The sequence below is a fragment of the Barbatula barbatula genome (genome assembly GCF_947034865.1).
Source record: "Barbatula barbatula genome assembly, chromosome: 12".
Taxonomy (NCBI): domain Eukaryota; kingdom Metazoa; phylum Chordata; class Actinopteri; order Cypriniformes; family Nemacheilidae; genus Barbatula; species Barbatula barbatula.
The window spans coordinates 2868118-2883399 of record NC_136775.1 but is presented as its reverse complement, the minus strand read 5'-3'; the positions used below and the strand labels follow the sequence as shown (position 1 = coordinate 2883399).

The 15282-nt window shown below is 36.3% G+C and overlaps 4 protein-coding genes across 11 annotated transcripts; all 4 read right to left on the bottom strand.

The window, feature by feature from the left end:
• Positions 1-1190: 1190 nt before the first annotated feature.
• On the bottom strand, positions 1191-4488 carry LOC306901749 (uncharacterized protein). Of its 3 annotated transcripts, XM_079469794.1 has the most exons (8): positions 4393-4436; positions 4266-4284; positions 3026-3206; positions 2740-2855; positions 2515-2571; positions 2291-2413; positions 1982-2101; positions 1195-1893 (listed from the first exon to the last, which is right to left on the bottom strand). In XM_079469794.1, exons 3-8 carry the CDS (start codon positions 3129-3131, stop codon positions 1828-1830), a joined length of 588 nt encoding a protein of 195 aa, XP_079325920.1. In that variant the 5' UTR covers positions 3132-3206; positions 4266-4284; positions 4393-4436; the 3' UTR covers positions 1195-1827. The 3 variants fall into 3 exon arrangements, with proteins under 3 accessions (XP_079325921.1, XP_079325920.1, XP_079325919.1); XM_079469793.1 differs by lacking the exon at positions 4266-4284 and having other exon boundaries at positions 4393-4488; XM_079469795.1 differs by lacking the exon at positions 3026-3206 and having other exon boundaries at positions 1191-1893; positions 4266-4435.
• A 707-nt stretch (positions 4489-5195) lies between these two features.
• Positions 5196-8393, bottom strand: LOC306902066 (uncharacterized protein). Of its 6 annotated transcripts, none has more exons than XM_079470358.1 (8): positions 8267-8350; positions 8014-8144; positions 6546-6728; positions 6322-6435; positions 6113-6169; positions 5815-6012; positions 5551-5670; positions 5196-5458 (listed from the first exon to the last, which is right to left on the bottom strand). In XM_079470358.1, the coding sequence occupies exons 3-8, from the start codon at positions 6717-6719 to the stop codon at positions 5393-5395; spliced, it is 729 nt and encodes a 242-aa protein (XP_079326484.1). In that variant the 5' UTR covers positions 6720-6728; positions 8014-8144; positions 8267-8350; the 3' UTR covers positions 5196-5392. The 6 variants fall into 6 exon arrangements, with proteins under 6 accessions (XP_079326484.1, XP_079326486.1, XP_079326483.1 ...); XM_079470360.1 differs by having other exon boundaries at positions 8004-8144; positions 8267-8338; XM_079470357.1 differs by having other exon boundaries at positions 8014-8147; positions 8267-8329.
• A 57-nt stretch (positions 8394-8450) lies between these two features.
• LOC306901106 (1-phosphatidylinositol phosphodiesterase-like) lies at positions 8451-10144 on the bottom strand. Its single transcript, XM_079468622.1, has 3 exons — positions 10082-10144; positions 9936-9985; positions 8451-9591 (listed from the first exon to the last, which is right to left on the bottom strand). Exons 2-3 carry the CDS (start codon positions 9974-9976, stop codon positions 8736-8738), a joined length of 897 nt encoding a protein of 298 aa, XP_079324748.1. The 5' UTR covers positions 9977-9985; positions 10082-10144; the 3' UTR covers positions 8451-8735.
• Positions 10145-12478: 2334 nt separating this feature from the next.
• Positions 12479-14300, bottom strand: LOC306901107 (1-phosphatidylinositol phosphodiesterase-like). The gene is made up of 3 exons (XM_079468623.1): positions 14179-14300; positions 13903-13955; positions 12479-13430 (listed from the first exon to the last, which is right to left on the bottom strand). The coding sequence occupies exons 2-3, from the start codon at positions 13950-13952 to the stop codon at positions 12590-12592; spliced, it is 891 nt and encodes a 296-aa protein (XP_079324749.1). The 5' UTR covers positions 13953-13955; positions 14179-14300; the 3' UTR covers positions 12479-12589.
• Between the last annotated feature and the right edge of the window lie 982 nt (positions 14301-15282).

Below are 15282 nucleotides of genomic sequence, written 5' to 3'. Positions count from 1 at the left end.
CGAGTTACGTCCGCCTTGCTCTGACGTCATGATGACGTGTGCCAAAAAACTCTCGCGACAGCGAGGCGGCTGTGTCGGATTGAGCAGTCGAGCGCAGTTGCTCTCCACCGACTGCGCTACTCAAAGGCATGATGGGAAACGACTGACTGACGACACAGCTTCGTGCTCATTGGCTGAGAATGTCAGCTGATATTTTTTCCCCCTTAATTCTAAGAAGTCCATTACCTATAGCCTAATACGATTTACTTTTTCTATAGTACTTAGTAATTAGGACATGTTTTATTTTTATTTTCTTGGTTTGAAGTGAAGTCCTGTTTGTTTTTTATTTTCTCTTTATTGAGAGATGTGTCTTCTCTTTATACATTGACATTTTTGTACAACATTATTCCATTAAATAAATTAGTCAATCCATCAATACATGAATACATCTAATGTGACTGTTTTACAATTAGGCCTCATGTTTGTGTTTTTATCCGATATCTTTATTTGGATATGTCTGATTCCAGGAGTGCAATAAACAAAACCCACACATGCTCATTTCTTAATTTAGAATGTGTTGTTGTTTCATATTATTTTTTAAGAATAATTTGCAGCACACACTTTTCCTAATCATTAAACATGAATTGAAACTTACATTAAGGTGACAAACAATTGTGTAATATATTTATATGGAATAGTTGTCATGTAAAAAAGGGATAGTTCACCCAAATAACTTTAATAATAATAAAAACAATTTTCTTTGGTGCTGAATTATCTGCAGTCAGGACTGTTTATTTTTTACTCGACATTAATTTCATTAGATGCAAGTTGCAATACCACTCTAGATCATTCATTGATTTATATCAATGCCATTTACTGAAAAAGCCATTTTAAGTAATGAGCACTGTTCACCTTCGGTGATTCTCCTCATCATAACCATCTTCGTGTAAAAACAGTGGTATTTCAACTGCATCAACTTCGTCTGCGATAAAGAACGCGAACGCGATCTCTTCCATTGTTGACGTTTGCAGTCCACAACACAGCGAGATTCAGGAAGTGTCCGGCTTGCCTGCACTTTTTTTCACTCCTCCCCTCACTGTAGCCGCCTACTCTCGCCTATATTTCAGGCGAGGCGAGGCGCATCTCAAACAAGCCTATTTTTTTCTCACAATGCTTCACTTCTTTTCATATGAAATTATTTAAACTCAAGTCAATACATTGACCAATTGTTTATTGGTTTGGTAAACAACATACAATCACCAAAATAATCACAGCCGGTTTATAAGATTTTAAACTTATCATTAGTTATTTTTACAACAAATGTCTTAGCGCCACCTATTGGTACAATGTACAATGTACAATGAAAATCAAATCAATGGAATGCCATTTTTGTTTCTAAAACAGTATTTTTATGCGAGATTAAACATTTACATACTTAAGGGAATGCATTAAAGGGATAGTTCATCCAAAAATGAAAATTCTGTCATTATTTATTCACCCTCTTGTCATTTCAAACATGTATGACTTGTCTTCTACGGAACAAAAATGAGGATATTTTATAGAAAGTTGTTAACCGAACAGCACCAGCACTCTTTACTTCTATGGTATGGACTCAAAACCAGTGCAAGTAGTGAATAGGTGCTAGTTAACGGCATTCTACAAAATATCTCCTTTTGCGTCAAGAGGAAAATCACAACGGTTTGAAATGACATGATGGTGAGTAAATTATAGTCTTTTTTGGGGGGGGGGTTACCCTATATGAAAGCCGCTCCGGCTTATCCAACTAACAAGAATAAACTGTATCTTCATTATTTTGTTGGTTTTCTCATGCATGCTCATTGTTCCTCTCTAACATGCAGGATTGACAGCGGCATCTTCCAGGAGCGGCTCATAAGGTTGTGGATCCTCCACAGACTGGAACAACAAACATATGCATCGCTCTAAAATTGTGATCATCACAGTGGATGTGTTTGGTTTTGTAATTGTGTTAATAATGTATTACCTTTGCAGTCCTACTCTTCTTGCAAAAAGCTTTCAGAGTCAGAACACAGAATCTGATGGTTACACAGAGCTGAAGAACTGCCAAAACTATCATCATGATATCCAGACCTCCGAGGATTATCTAGGATAGGGAAAAACATCAGTGTCAACAGACAAAATGACCATTACACGCATAAAGAAACTATGAAGACCAGCTCTAATACAACTAAAGCAGTTGTAAACGTATGCTTAGTGTTCATTTGAATCAAGCATTACAGTTAGCACAATTGTTTTTACTAGATGTTTGGTTGTAGAAAACAAAGTAAATCACCTGATTGAGATGCTTGAAGTACAGACACTGATAGCTGCCCACTACCAGGTCCATGGAATGGAACACAACAGCTCTGATCGCCAGACCAGCACTTACAATGTTCAGAATCACTACAATGACCAGCTGTAACACACAAACAATAGATACCACTGATGCAGAGAAAACAGAACGGACAATAAAACCTGCAGATCAAAATATAAATAATGGCTCAGATGTACACTTACCAGACAAGGACTTGGAAACTTAGCAGCAAAAATACACACAATTCCAATGGCAAGACACTACAAGGAAAAAAAATAAAACATGAAAGAATATAAGATACGATATCCTCAAAGTCTAAATAAAGGGTTGAGAACTCTTATTATTGACACATGCAGTTTACCTCTGCATTTTGTCTACTGTAAATGAACATATTCACTCATTCATAAGGAGAAGGAGAATATTCTTACCACACCCCCAAGCCAAAAAGGTGCAGAACCCATTTCCAAACGAAAGTGACTACTCGGAAGCTTGTAAGTATGATACCCAGCACAAGATTGAGGACTCCCACTATCACCTGTATAACCTGGAATAAGACAATACAGTAAATATGGTCAATTTTGAGTGTCCTTTACAACATAATAAATATATTTGAGATAGTATATACTGCTTGTGCAATAGCATTAATAAAGCAACTATTCACCAAAAATCATCTGAGGTTGGAACTGTTTCATAACAATTAATATAGTTACTCACTGCAAACGCTGTCAGTGTGTTTGTCAGCTCTCCTTTTATATGTTGAGCTACAGAACACACTGGACTGTAGCACAAGGTACCCAGAATCTGACACAGAAGTGGCCATTTGCTCTTTGGGTTCGTGGTGACAGTGATTACAGTCACACCGTCACCTTGAGACATTGTCAGAGACATCCTGAAGCTATGAACGCAGAGAAATGATAGAGTTCAACCTCCACACGCCTTCGATCAGTAAGGACTAAATAGTGCATACATTCTTTTAAATCAATAAATCATGATGCTATAAATCACGATGCTTGGATAAAGGCCTCTGCTAGATGACGAAATGTAAATTTCATGTCTTAGAAGGAAAACAAGCAAGTAACTGAAAGTTACAGAGAAAATGATTCAATCTGATAGACATGGGGATGTAGAGAGACTGTTTTTACATTATAAATTTCAGGGAACCAGAAAGAGTTTTGAACCTGTACTTTTATTGTCCAAAATACAACACATTTTAATGGGGCATGTTGTCACATTATGCCTAATTGGCCTATACAGCCAATAATAGGACCAGCTATTTATTGAAATGAAGCCTGTGTTTTAGTATAAAATACTACTTGAATTCTTTAAGTTAAAGCAAACTTGTTCTGTATTAAACGGCCTATTTTTGGGCTGAATGTAAAAGCAAATAAACATTATAGTTTGTTGTAATAAAAAATACATCAAACCTAGCTTGTGGTTAGCAGAAATATATGGAAGCCGATATATGCATTACAGCCGAAGCAGTATGGAAGTCATATGACTTAGAATCCCATAATAATGAGAAAATTTATAATAATGAGAATGTTTCTCAAAATAATGACTTGGTGTCTCACAGTAATGAGAAATTACGTCGAAATTGACTTATTATGAAATTTCTCATTATTATGATGTCATTGAAGTCATAATGACTTTTAAAATAAATAAAAATCCCCAACCCCAGATATTTATGAATGAAACTGAGAAGATGTTTTAATTAAATTAACACATTTCAAATATACAAATGTAGGCTTTACAAGTGTGGTATGAGGGTTTCCCCTATGTTTCCAGCTATTAGCCTAAGAATATGTCAATGTTGCTTTTAAAGCACTTTTTTACTTTAATATTACCGAGAAATATCTCTCCATGAAAATGAGAGTCGTGAAAATGTGTAACATTTTGTTTTATCTTTCTCAATAACACATTTCAAAACTACGTTGCTTGTAGGAGGAAGTTTTACCTGACACAGGTACAGTCTTCTGAACAAGGAAGTTAAGATTTAAGTCGCACTTTGTTAACTTGTAAATAGTTTGTGATATTCACTTATTTAAACCAACTTTAAAGAAAAAAAACGTTCAACTACTTACACGTCAGTCTTTGTTAAGTTAATGTTGCAAGTCTTGTTTTAATGGGCTCCGACATGTACCAAGTCACGTGGTTTTAGCTAAACAACGACAATGTACGAACTGTTTAACCATTTGTTGGACAATTACATGGTTTCGACACGTCTTGTAATGTTTTTCTTTGACGCCAGATGGAATTGAATCTGAAGATGTTTGATTATAATGGGAATTGTAGGCTATTGGCAATGGAAACTAATGGTTATATTGGTCTCTGTGGGTCTCTCTACTGAGATGTTGGGATGTTATCTGGTGAATGAACACCAATGGAACACTTCTAAATCCCACAAGAATAAAAGCCAAATACATGGAGGAATTTCGTAAAAGGGTTTTAATGGTTAACAGCAGGTGGTTTATGAGATTTCAAAAATTATTTCTAATCATTAATATAAGTATTTATTTTGCAGCAATTTATAACTGATCTGGGTCAATTAAACTTATATCTTCATAACTTGATCAATACAACCAGGTTTAGGGTGATCGATGAATTGTTTTATTTCTCCCCCATCCAAACATAGAACAAACCCAAAATGCAAGCCATTATTTCTATAGTCCGACTCTGCAGACACATTTGAGCAGCAGATGGTGTAAATGTCAAAACACAAAATGATTTTTTGAAGCTGGTGGTTTAATTGATTAAACCAAGTTATTGATTATGAATTAATTAAACCTATTAAAAGGGTCTTTAACAGGATCAGTGGTGGTGATGCAGGGGGCTCTCCCATCATTGTTTGACATCAAAAGATTCAAAAAAGAGAACAGGCATCAAACAAAATGCTAATTTTGTTTATTTTAAACTAGGGACATAAGGTTTCCACAATCAAAACTATTGAGTAAATGTAAACTGTTATTATTTTAATATTTGTATTATAAGCATCACAAATGACTTAGATGAGTGCGTTTAACAATGTCAATGCGTTGCAATAGATGGAATGTATTTGTTTTAATGCATGTTCATTGTGTCTCTCTAACATGCAGGATTGTCAGCGGCTTCTTTCAGGAGCGGCTCCTGAAGTTGTGGTTCCTCCACAGACTGTAAAACCACAAACAAACATACACAGCTGAGAATTGTCATCATCACAGTGGATATGTTTGGTTGTTGTACTTGTCGTAAAAATGCACTACCTGTGCAGCCCCACTCTTCTTACACAAAGCTTTCAGAGTCAGAACACAGAAACTGATGGATACACAGAGCTGAAGAACTGCCAAAACTATCAACATTATATCCAGGCCGCCGAGGATCATCTAGAGGAGGAAACATTTCAGTGTCAATAGGCAAACGCTATGTATTCACACAATGTATAGATGTCAATCTAAATGTACCCTTAGTGGTCATTTCAATAAAACATTACAGCTCGCTAGTACACATTTTTTTAGAAAGTAAATCACCTGATTGAGATGCTTGTAGTACTGACAGTTTTTTTTGTTCTGCTTCTGTTCCGAAAAGGATGATGCAGTTTCATAACGTGAATAGTAAAAGGCATTACAGGCCAGTTTGCTGCCCCTTGCCAGGTCCATTGAACACAAAACGACAACTGTGATCGCCAGACCAGCACTGGCCATGTTCAGAATCACAGCGATGACCAGCTGTAACACACAAACAATATAAACTTAAAATAATGACGCTGAGAAAACAGAACGGACAATAAAACCCTCACATAAAAATGTATGTTATATGCACACTCACCAGACAAGGACTGGGAAACTTGGCAGCAAGAACACACACGATTCCAATGGCAAGAAACTACAAGGCAAACAAATAAAAGCTTGAATACATAAAGGAAAAAAAACAAGAAGCATTCTGAAAGCCACACGCTCACAACAAGTCAGTTTAAATGTCATTATCGACCATTTTCTTTAAGAATTTATTTTGATGAGGAGAAAGAGGATTCTTACCATAGCACCAAGCCAAAAAGGTGCTTTAGTTTCCATGAGGTCATTGAATAAATGGAGGCTTTCAATAATAGCCCCCACGACAATACTGATGACTCCCACTATCATCTGTACAATCTACACAATAAAACATTTAATAGCACAGCTATTGATCAATCTAGGACTGCAAATATTCATTTTATAATTAATATTATTATCAAAATTATATTTGTGTAACAGTAACTCACCCCAAGTGTTGTCTGTGTTTCTGTCAGCTTTCCTTTTAGCTTGTGAGCTACAGAACACACTGGACTGTAGCACAAGGTACCCAGAATCTGACACAGAAGTGGCCATTTGCTCTTTGGGTTTGTGGCGACAGTGATGACAGTCACACCGTCACCTTGAGACATTGTCAGAGACATCTTGAAGCTCTGAATGGAGAGAAGAGATGGAGCTCAACCTTCACACAGGTAACAGGCCACAACAAAAATCAGTAAGGACAAACAAAGTATATGTTCCATGTTATTTATTCCACAAAATATTACTTAGTTCTGATTAGGAATCTATCATCAAGCCCAAAGAAAAGTTTTAAACGTGTCTGTAACGTCCTAGTATTAGTGGGGGACGTGTTTGTGTAGTGCTGTTCTGTGTTCTCTCTCTACCTGTTGCTCTTAGGATTGTGCTCCAGGTTTACTGGCTCATCAGAAACAGGGAAGTATGTAACGTGACTTACATTTGTGCCTCACTTAGTTACTGGTTGTTAAACACATTAGGTAAGGGGCGTTTACCACCTTATGTACTTTTGATTAGAGAGTAGGTTTATTCTAGGACGTTATATACGCTGAAGACTTTGTATATTTCCTTGTAGACCGTCTAGCAGGGGTTTGTGTGGGTTTTGTTATTTTCTTTGATTTAGCAATGCCCATGTTTTCTTTTCCCTCCGCGTGTGGAACCAGTGTAAATGCCCGTATATAAGTGAATACAATCTACTGTCTTAATATTCTTGAACTTTTGTAAATAAGTCTAAATGTAGCCCATTTTGTTTGTGTTGCGTTTAACAAACTTGTGCGCAGAGCTGTAGCTTTAATCAATCTGGTGATAAAATGACATGTTTATGTACGTCCCTTTATACCCCTAGACGATAAACAACTAAGTAACCAGGTCCTATATTATAATGCTTAAAAAAATTAATGTGGCACAGGGATGTTACAATATTATCATTATCGCAATAGCAAAATGGTCTCAATATTATCGCGGTCACATGACACGATAGGTCTTCCGGCCTAACGGAGTTAGAAAAATAGCCTTAACATTGTCAAGGTCCATGCTGCAATTTTATAAAAGGGATGAAGTCATTTGACCCATCTCATACATCAAAGCAACAGTTATGATTGGAGTATGAAGAAAAGAGGATGCTTATGATATGTTTCCAAGTCATCGTTTGTCATTTTAAACATTGCAATAAATACTGCACTGCGTGCTTTATACCGAGGTATTATCGTGCTTTGAGATTGTGATATCGTCACATCCCTTATTGGGCATGTTGTCACACTAGATATATGGCTTTGGGAACACAATGGGAACTGCTGTGACAAATGTTTACGTTTTGCTCAAAAATGTAAATAAAAAAACAGAACAATATTAAACCATTGTGTAGCAGAAATTGTAATGAAATGAATTTTAAATACTTTTTATATTTAACTCACAATCTCTGACCTTTTTATAAAGCAGGTGAAATTAATTCAACTTTTCACTTTAATGAAAATCAAGGTCCATGTAAATGTGTAACACTTTGTTTGTAAAGCTTCGTATGAGGAAGTTTGACCTGACACAGGTACAGTAACAGTCTGCTGAAGAAGGAAGTGGTTGAGATTTAGGTCACGCTATGTTACTTGTTAACATCACTCCTGTTATATCCGTCAAGTTTATTAAAAAAGCAATATTTTCATATATTTAAGGTAAAACGTACCTCTGTCCAGAAGAGTATCCTCAAAGAAGTCCGTCGACGACAGATACCAAGTCACGTGACTTCAGCTGCGGTAATCGACGACACGACATAAATTGTTCAACTATTTGTTTTGACAGCAATTCGTAATGTTCTTCTTTGACACCAGAGGGAGTTAAAACACCGTCACATGAAAAAAATCCCAGACATACTTATGGATGTTTATTTCACTACTACAAAAGGACTTTGCTGCTCTTTAATATCAAATTAATTGAACAACGTATAAATCATGTTAAAAATACACTATATTAAGCTGATAACCAAATCTTGAAATAGTTATAAAGTAGATGTTTTATTCAAATGACAGTTTGACTACTTTTATAGTCTGTATGTAATCAGATTTGCATTGTAATGAACACTCGGCAATGATTTATACATGTTAATACATGTTCATATTTGGCTTAATAAAACAGAATGAGGGAGAACAATTGCTTTAGTTATTGAAATTAATGACCATTTGTATTAAGTCAAAGCCCGGAAAGTCCATTGCTATGATGCCAAAACAAATCTTTGGATTTTTAGACGACACCTCATCAAGGTATCCATACAGCCAGGGGTCGATTTCCTTCGCTATTCTTTTGGGGGTTAAAAGCATCCCTCCCAGTGTACCAATGCCTGTGCCACTCGAATAGGTCAGAACGACAGAACTGTGAAGATCATCTCCACAATACTCATCAGCTTTGCTCAGATTCTCTCGAATGTCATTCTCCTTGTCTTCAACATGAGTGACTTCATAATCTCCTTTTGTGTCCGTTTCCAACAGAGGGACGCCCAGCTTAAAGCTGTCTTTCTGAACAAAAACAATTTTACCTCTAACATCACCCATAGTTGGTATCAAAGATTGAACCCAGATATCCCCTTCATTTTCAATCATGTTTTGAATCAGCTCCTGAACATTGCTTTTATGAAACAAGTCAGGTTTTACACGGACGAGCACCGTTTCACTTCTGAATTCAGACAGAAATGCCTTGATCGTATTAAGAACCTTGGGGAATGATGAATGTTCATAAATCACTCCGTGCATGACATACAACTTTTTTTCAGAAGCAAACACTCTCAGATCCAGGTAGCGTATCCCAGCCTTCAGCTGGTCCTCCAGACACCACGCCTGGCATTCTGCCGCCGGTCCTCCATAAAGAGCCATGGTGTCATGTGTACCAGGAATGGTGATGTCAGAAATTAACTGGTCATCATCCAGCGTTTGCATCCAGCCGATGTTGTAGGAATCAGAGAGACTGAGAGTCTTCTTGTCATTGAAGGCTTGTTCTTGACCTCTGCTTTTAAGAAAACTGTGAAGCAAAATCAGAGCATGAGATCAGCAATGTTCACGGCACAAAGGGCATTCTTCAAGTTATAATGTGTAAATAAAGTAATGTCAAAAGGAAATTAATTCATTTTTAAAATCAAGTAAAGTCATTGTAGTTGCCATTAAAAAATATGAAACATTTTAAAGAAAATGTAAGAATAGTTACTGATATCTCTGTATCTCAAATATTTCTGCTTTAAAATATGGAATTACATGGAGAGAAAATACAACTTTTGCTTAAGTTTCTAAACGTAAAAAACCCTAGAAGTCCAAATTTACCCCAAATCCAAATCATTTTACATCTACAATCTTTTTTTTTGTACTCACAGAAGCATCAGGAAAAACCGACTCTTTCCATTAACCGCCATCTTAATCTCCTATATGCATATAGCAGATACAATGCATTAGTAAGAGAAACATCTCATTGCTGGTAATATTTTGTAGCCTACCAAAAAAAGTTAGAAAAGAGTTACCTCACACTTAACTTTTCACCAGTCGAGCAATGATACAAACAAGGAAAGGGTATTTTATACAGTGGTGAGAAAGGCTTTGGAGCGTGTTCAGATTAATGTTGTTCTTTTATCAGTGTTTGGTGAAGGAGTATTAGATTTAGAGGTCACCCTCAACAAGGATATTTACTTTTGCCTTTACAATGATTGTTGAGTGTATACACATAATCTGCTGCCCTCTCCTACCTCTGTAACAATTATTAGACCAAACACTGCAACTGACATTTTTGAATTTGAGGATGATCCAGAGAATCAGATTAAAAGCAACGTCGTTTTGGATGACCTGAGTTTAAACCCTGTGGTCTTTTTCCGATCCTACTGCCTCTTTCCTCCCCATCGCTTGCTGTGTCTCTCTGTACCATCCTCTCTATATTAATGGTGGTCCCCAGATAATTTCAACATTTGCTTTCCCCATGCATTCTGGGAACTCGATGTATCTACAAGTCAATGACAATTATTCCTGTCGGCTATGCTGAAACGATTAAATAGTATAGGGTGAGACCAGAAGCAAGATTGGGTTTAAGAGAAGAGACAAGATTTTTACACCCTATGGTGAAAAAAAGTCATCTTTTATGAAACTCAAAATCACAAATTGCAAAAGAATTCATATTTTTAATTCGCATTGTAATCGTTTTACTTATTAATTTGAATATCTTTCAAAAGTGGGAAATTTAAATTTCACCCTCAAATACTTTAGTCTCGCAAGATCAGGTGGCACGAGATCTTGTCAAACCCCTATAAAATAGACACACGCATTGCTTAAAATCAAGTGTATGTCTTTCGATCGTGTCTTGGATCCATTACATTCATGTTGTGTCATGATCCTGTCCTTTTAGTCTAGTGATTTTTTTGTTTCGTGTGGACAGGGTCATGGCAGCCTCGTTTCTTGTGTCTTTCGTGTTAGTTATGTTACGTGTCAAAAAGATATTCCCATTGTTTGTTTCTTTGTGCCCTGTGCTCTCCTCATTAAATCACCCCATTTAATGCCCTTGTGTTTACTGTTTTGTGTTGCTTTGTTATGATGTGTTACCCGCTGTACTGTCCTTAGTTCTGTCCCTGAGCCAAGCTACCCCGTACAGTATTGTGTTTAGTTCGCTGATTTACATTTTTGAGTTTCTAGTGCGGTCTGCGTCTGGTTTCTGTCTGAAAATCATGTTGTGTGAGAGTAATTCTGAAAAATGTGTTATTTTATTGAATAAAGAGAAGAATAGTTTTTTGAGCATGTGCTGCAAGCGCAAAATGCATAGTGACACTTAGCACACCTTTTATACGTTCTCACTTCTGAATGGTTTGGTCTGACAAACCTACAGCTTTTGTCACTCTTAACTAAAAGCGGTTCTTTGATCATAATCATAGGGTAACCACTTTAGCACCATATTTTGGTTCTTCAGAGGTTCTTTGGGGTGACTAAGTTGCTATATATAGCACCGTTTCAATATAAAGAATTGTTAAGCCCCTGTATAGTTCGTCAGCAGTTCTATATAGCACCATCTAAAGAACCACTGAAGAACCACCGAACCACCAAAATAAACTATGGTATATAGCATTATTTATTTTTAGAGTTTGGTTAACATTTGACCTGCAGCATGAACTCAAAATCATCTGACAAAATTAAGGGAGATTTTAAACAACACTTTACATTTTAAATGACAGTAAGGTGGCTGACTTTGGATTTATGCGTTCTGGTCAGTGGCGAAGCGTGTGGGTAGGCAGGGTATGCAGGTGCATATGGGCCCGGGGGATTGGTGGCCCGCATCCAAGTTTTATTTATGGCTGTAGAACACTGTAGACAATGACTCGATTACTGATCTCAGATCTGGTCTACCCATGGACATTTGTGTTTGCTTCCTGCGATTGTAAAACACGAGTAGATTACTGTCCATTCAAATGAAAGAAGGCGTGATTTGCTATTGACAGAAGCTGAGGTTGAAAGAGTGAGCCAGTATGTTTAATATTTAACTGTGTTATCATATAAATGTTAGGGCCGATCACATGTCATGTGTAAAAACACGTGCAAAACGTTGGCTGCGTTGCTTTTTCCCTCTTCTGGCGCTTGGGAGTTATATATAACTATAACTATAGTTAGAAATAAACACTTGACTAGGACACTGACTAGACACAACTTGACTTTCAAAGGTATGAACAGGGTATCAGGCAAAACAAACCACACAAGACAGAAAACACCAGGGCATTAAATAAAGGACCTAACATGGAAGATTACAATGGGCAGGTGTGGGTAATGATGAGACACAGATGAAGCTAAACGAGGAAAGAAGATGGCAGGGACAAAGGAAATAGTTTTAGGCAAGAAAATATTTTGAGCGTGCTCATAAAATAAAACAACAAGAAAGTGGCAAGTGACTGCACATACTTTATTACTGAGATAATAACAGAAATCACATACTTCTTTTAAAACATATGGATTCAGTTTTTAGATCCAATCAAATGGTTTAAAGAAAATGTGTAGCTGAATTATTTTGAACGATTAAGGTTGATGATAGTTTGAATCAAATCAACGCCTGGAAAGTCCATGGCTATGACCCCGAAACAATTGAGCTGTTGGAGTTCAGCAATCTCATTCAAATATTTATACAGAAAAGGGTTCATTTCCTCTGCTACTCTTTTTGGGGTCAAACCCCTCAATATACCCCTCAATGAACCAATGCCTGTGCCACTTGAATAGTTCAGAATAACACAATCGGTTTTACATGTTTGTCTAGCCTGATCCAGGTGATTCTTAATGTTTTTTTTCTTTTCTTCAACATCAGTTACTTTATAGTCCCCTTTCTTATCTGTTTCAGTAAGAGAGATACCCTGGTCAAAGTTGCCTTTCTGAACATAAACAATCTTTCCTCTCACATCACCAATTTTTGGTATTGAAGAACCGGTCCAGCTAAAACTCTTATTAATCTTGTTTTTCACAAGTTCTGGAACTTTTTTTTCGAAAAACCAGACAGGCTTAACTCTGACAAGCACAGTCTCGGTTGGATTGACAGATAAAAAAGCCACAATTCTTTTTTGAACTTCTGAAAATGATATAAATTGATAGGTTATTCCGTGTTTAATTTGCAAAAACAATTCTCCAGACACTCTAAGATCAAAGTAACGTATTCCAGCCTTTAGCTGGTCCTCCAGTGACCATGCCTGACATTCTGCTAATGGTCCTCCATGAAGGGCCATGGTGTCATGAGTACCAGGAATAGTGATCTGAGAAATTAACTTGTTATTGTCCAGAGTTGCCATCCAGCGACTGTTGTCAGATTTGAGAGTTTTCTGATCATTAAATACTTGTTGACCACTACTTTTCTGCAGTCTGTGAAATAAAATCAGAAAATCTTGTTAACAATGTCAATGGTTAGTTATTCATATAATCCTGCTGTCAGGGTCAGTGATGTGTATCAAATCTTTTTTTTCTCTCTTGTATGCAGATTTTTTTATTAAAACACATTGAAGCGGACAATCACAATCATATGATTAAATATTTGCATAAGCATTTAAGCATCGCTAGCAAAAACACGTCTTAGTACATGGCTACTGTTGTCAATGGAGAAATATAATACAGTTACCAGCTGTGGCTGCGCAAAAATAAAAAATCTTAAATTAAAAATAAATTGGCTTTTCAAAATATCAGAACATTTCAGATCAGATCCCTTATGCTTTATTGTTACGATCAATATATAATGTAAAAACAAAATTACATTTCAATTATAGTTATACATTTCTAAATGCTCACACAGTTTTGAATAAAAAAAAAAAAATACATTCATTGTTGTTTTTATACTCACAGAAGCAGCAGGATGCACAGAAATGTCCCGGTAACTTTCATCTTTGTCATCACCTGTTAAGCACAGAATTAAGCAATACCTTAGTACAACATTATCGCTGCATAAGCTAATTTAACAAGCATTTGATAAAACCAAAAAATTCATAATAGTAATACAGCTTTTTAGCATGACATGTTTCCTAAAATTAAACAGCTCTAGTTTCCTTGGATAAATAACTTGTAAAACACTAAAATAACTTCAATAAATGTGATCTATAATAAATATTTGACCACTTACCTGAAACGTAAATTGAACAAAAAAGCTGCAGCTGTGAAGCTCTCTCAGGCGATATGTGAATGGATCTTGAATCAAATAAATAATAATCTGAGTTTTTTTTTTACTGTGCAGTCAGGATACTCTTCACTGGATGTGTGACAATGCACCCTTTACAGTACCAGAAGAACCATAGAGAGAGACTCAACTGATTCTCAACTTTAATAAAGAAACAAACATATCTTATATAGGCAGACAATTTCGTAACCGATGAACATATGCTGACGAAACATTAACTATTGGTTAAATGAAAGACTTCATATAGTTACTAGGCAGAAGTCAAATGTAATTTTTTACGGCTAATAGACTCATACTGAAACTTAAAGTATTTCAGAACCAAACGCATAGATTATATTCATATAAATATACATCAACTCAATCTCAGTATTTTCTTCTGACACACAACAAGCATGCAAGGTGATTTCGACCATCATCTTATTAACACAACTACACATAATTACTGCAAATATGAATGGTATAGCATATATTGATATATTGCTGTAGCAGCAGTTTGTGAAGGACCCTTTTCTATTCCAACATGACAATGCCTCTGCGTGTAAGGCAATGTTCAGAATTAAATGATGGATTTAGCCAATGTGGAGAAATTGACTGGTCTGGATAAAAGTCATAACTGACTTAAATTGTAGACTTTGGGCCAAAAGCTCACAACCTTGCCTGCCTTATACACAGAGTTATACCAGTTTAGGTGTAACTTGAACGTCTGTTTGATTCTTTCCTTGATAATGAGTTATTTTTATGGGTTAAGATTAATGATCTTTTGAATCAAATCAACGCCTGAAAAGTCCATGGCTATGATCCCGAAACAAGTTTTGGGCTGTTGGGGTTCAGCATTCTCATTCAAATAATTATACAGAAAAGGGTTAATTTCCTCTGCTAATCTTTTTGGGGTCAAGCCCCTCAATGTACCCATCCATGTACCAACGCCTGTGCCACTTGAATAGCTCAGAACAACACAGCCATTTCTACATGTCTCTACAGCATGATTCAAGTGATTCTTAATTTTCTCCTCCTTTTCTTCAACACGAGTTATTTTATAGTCATCATCAT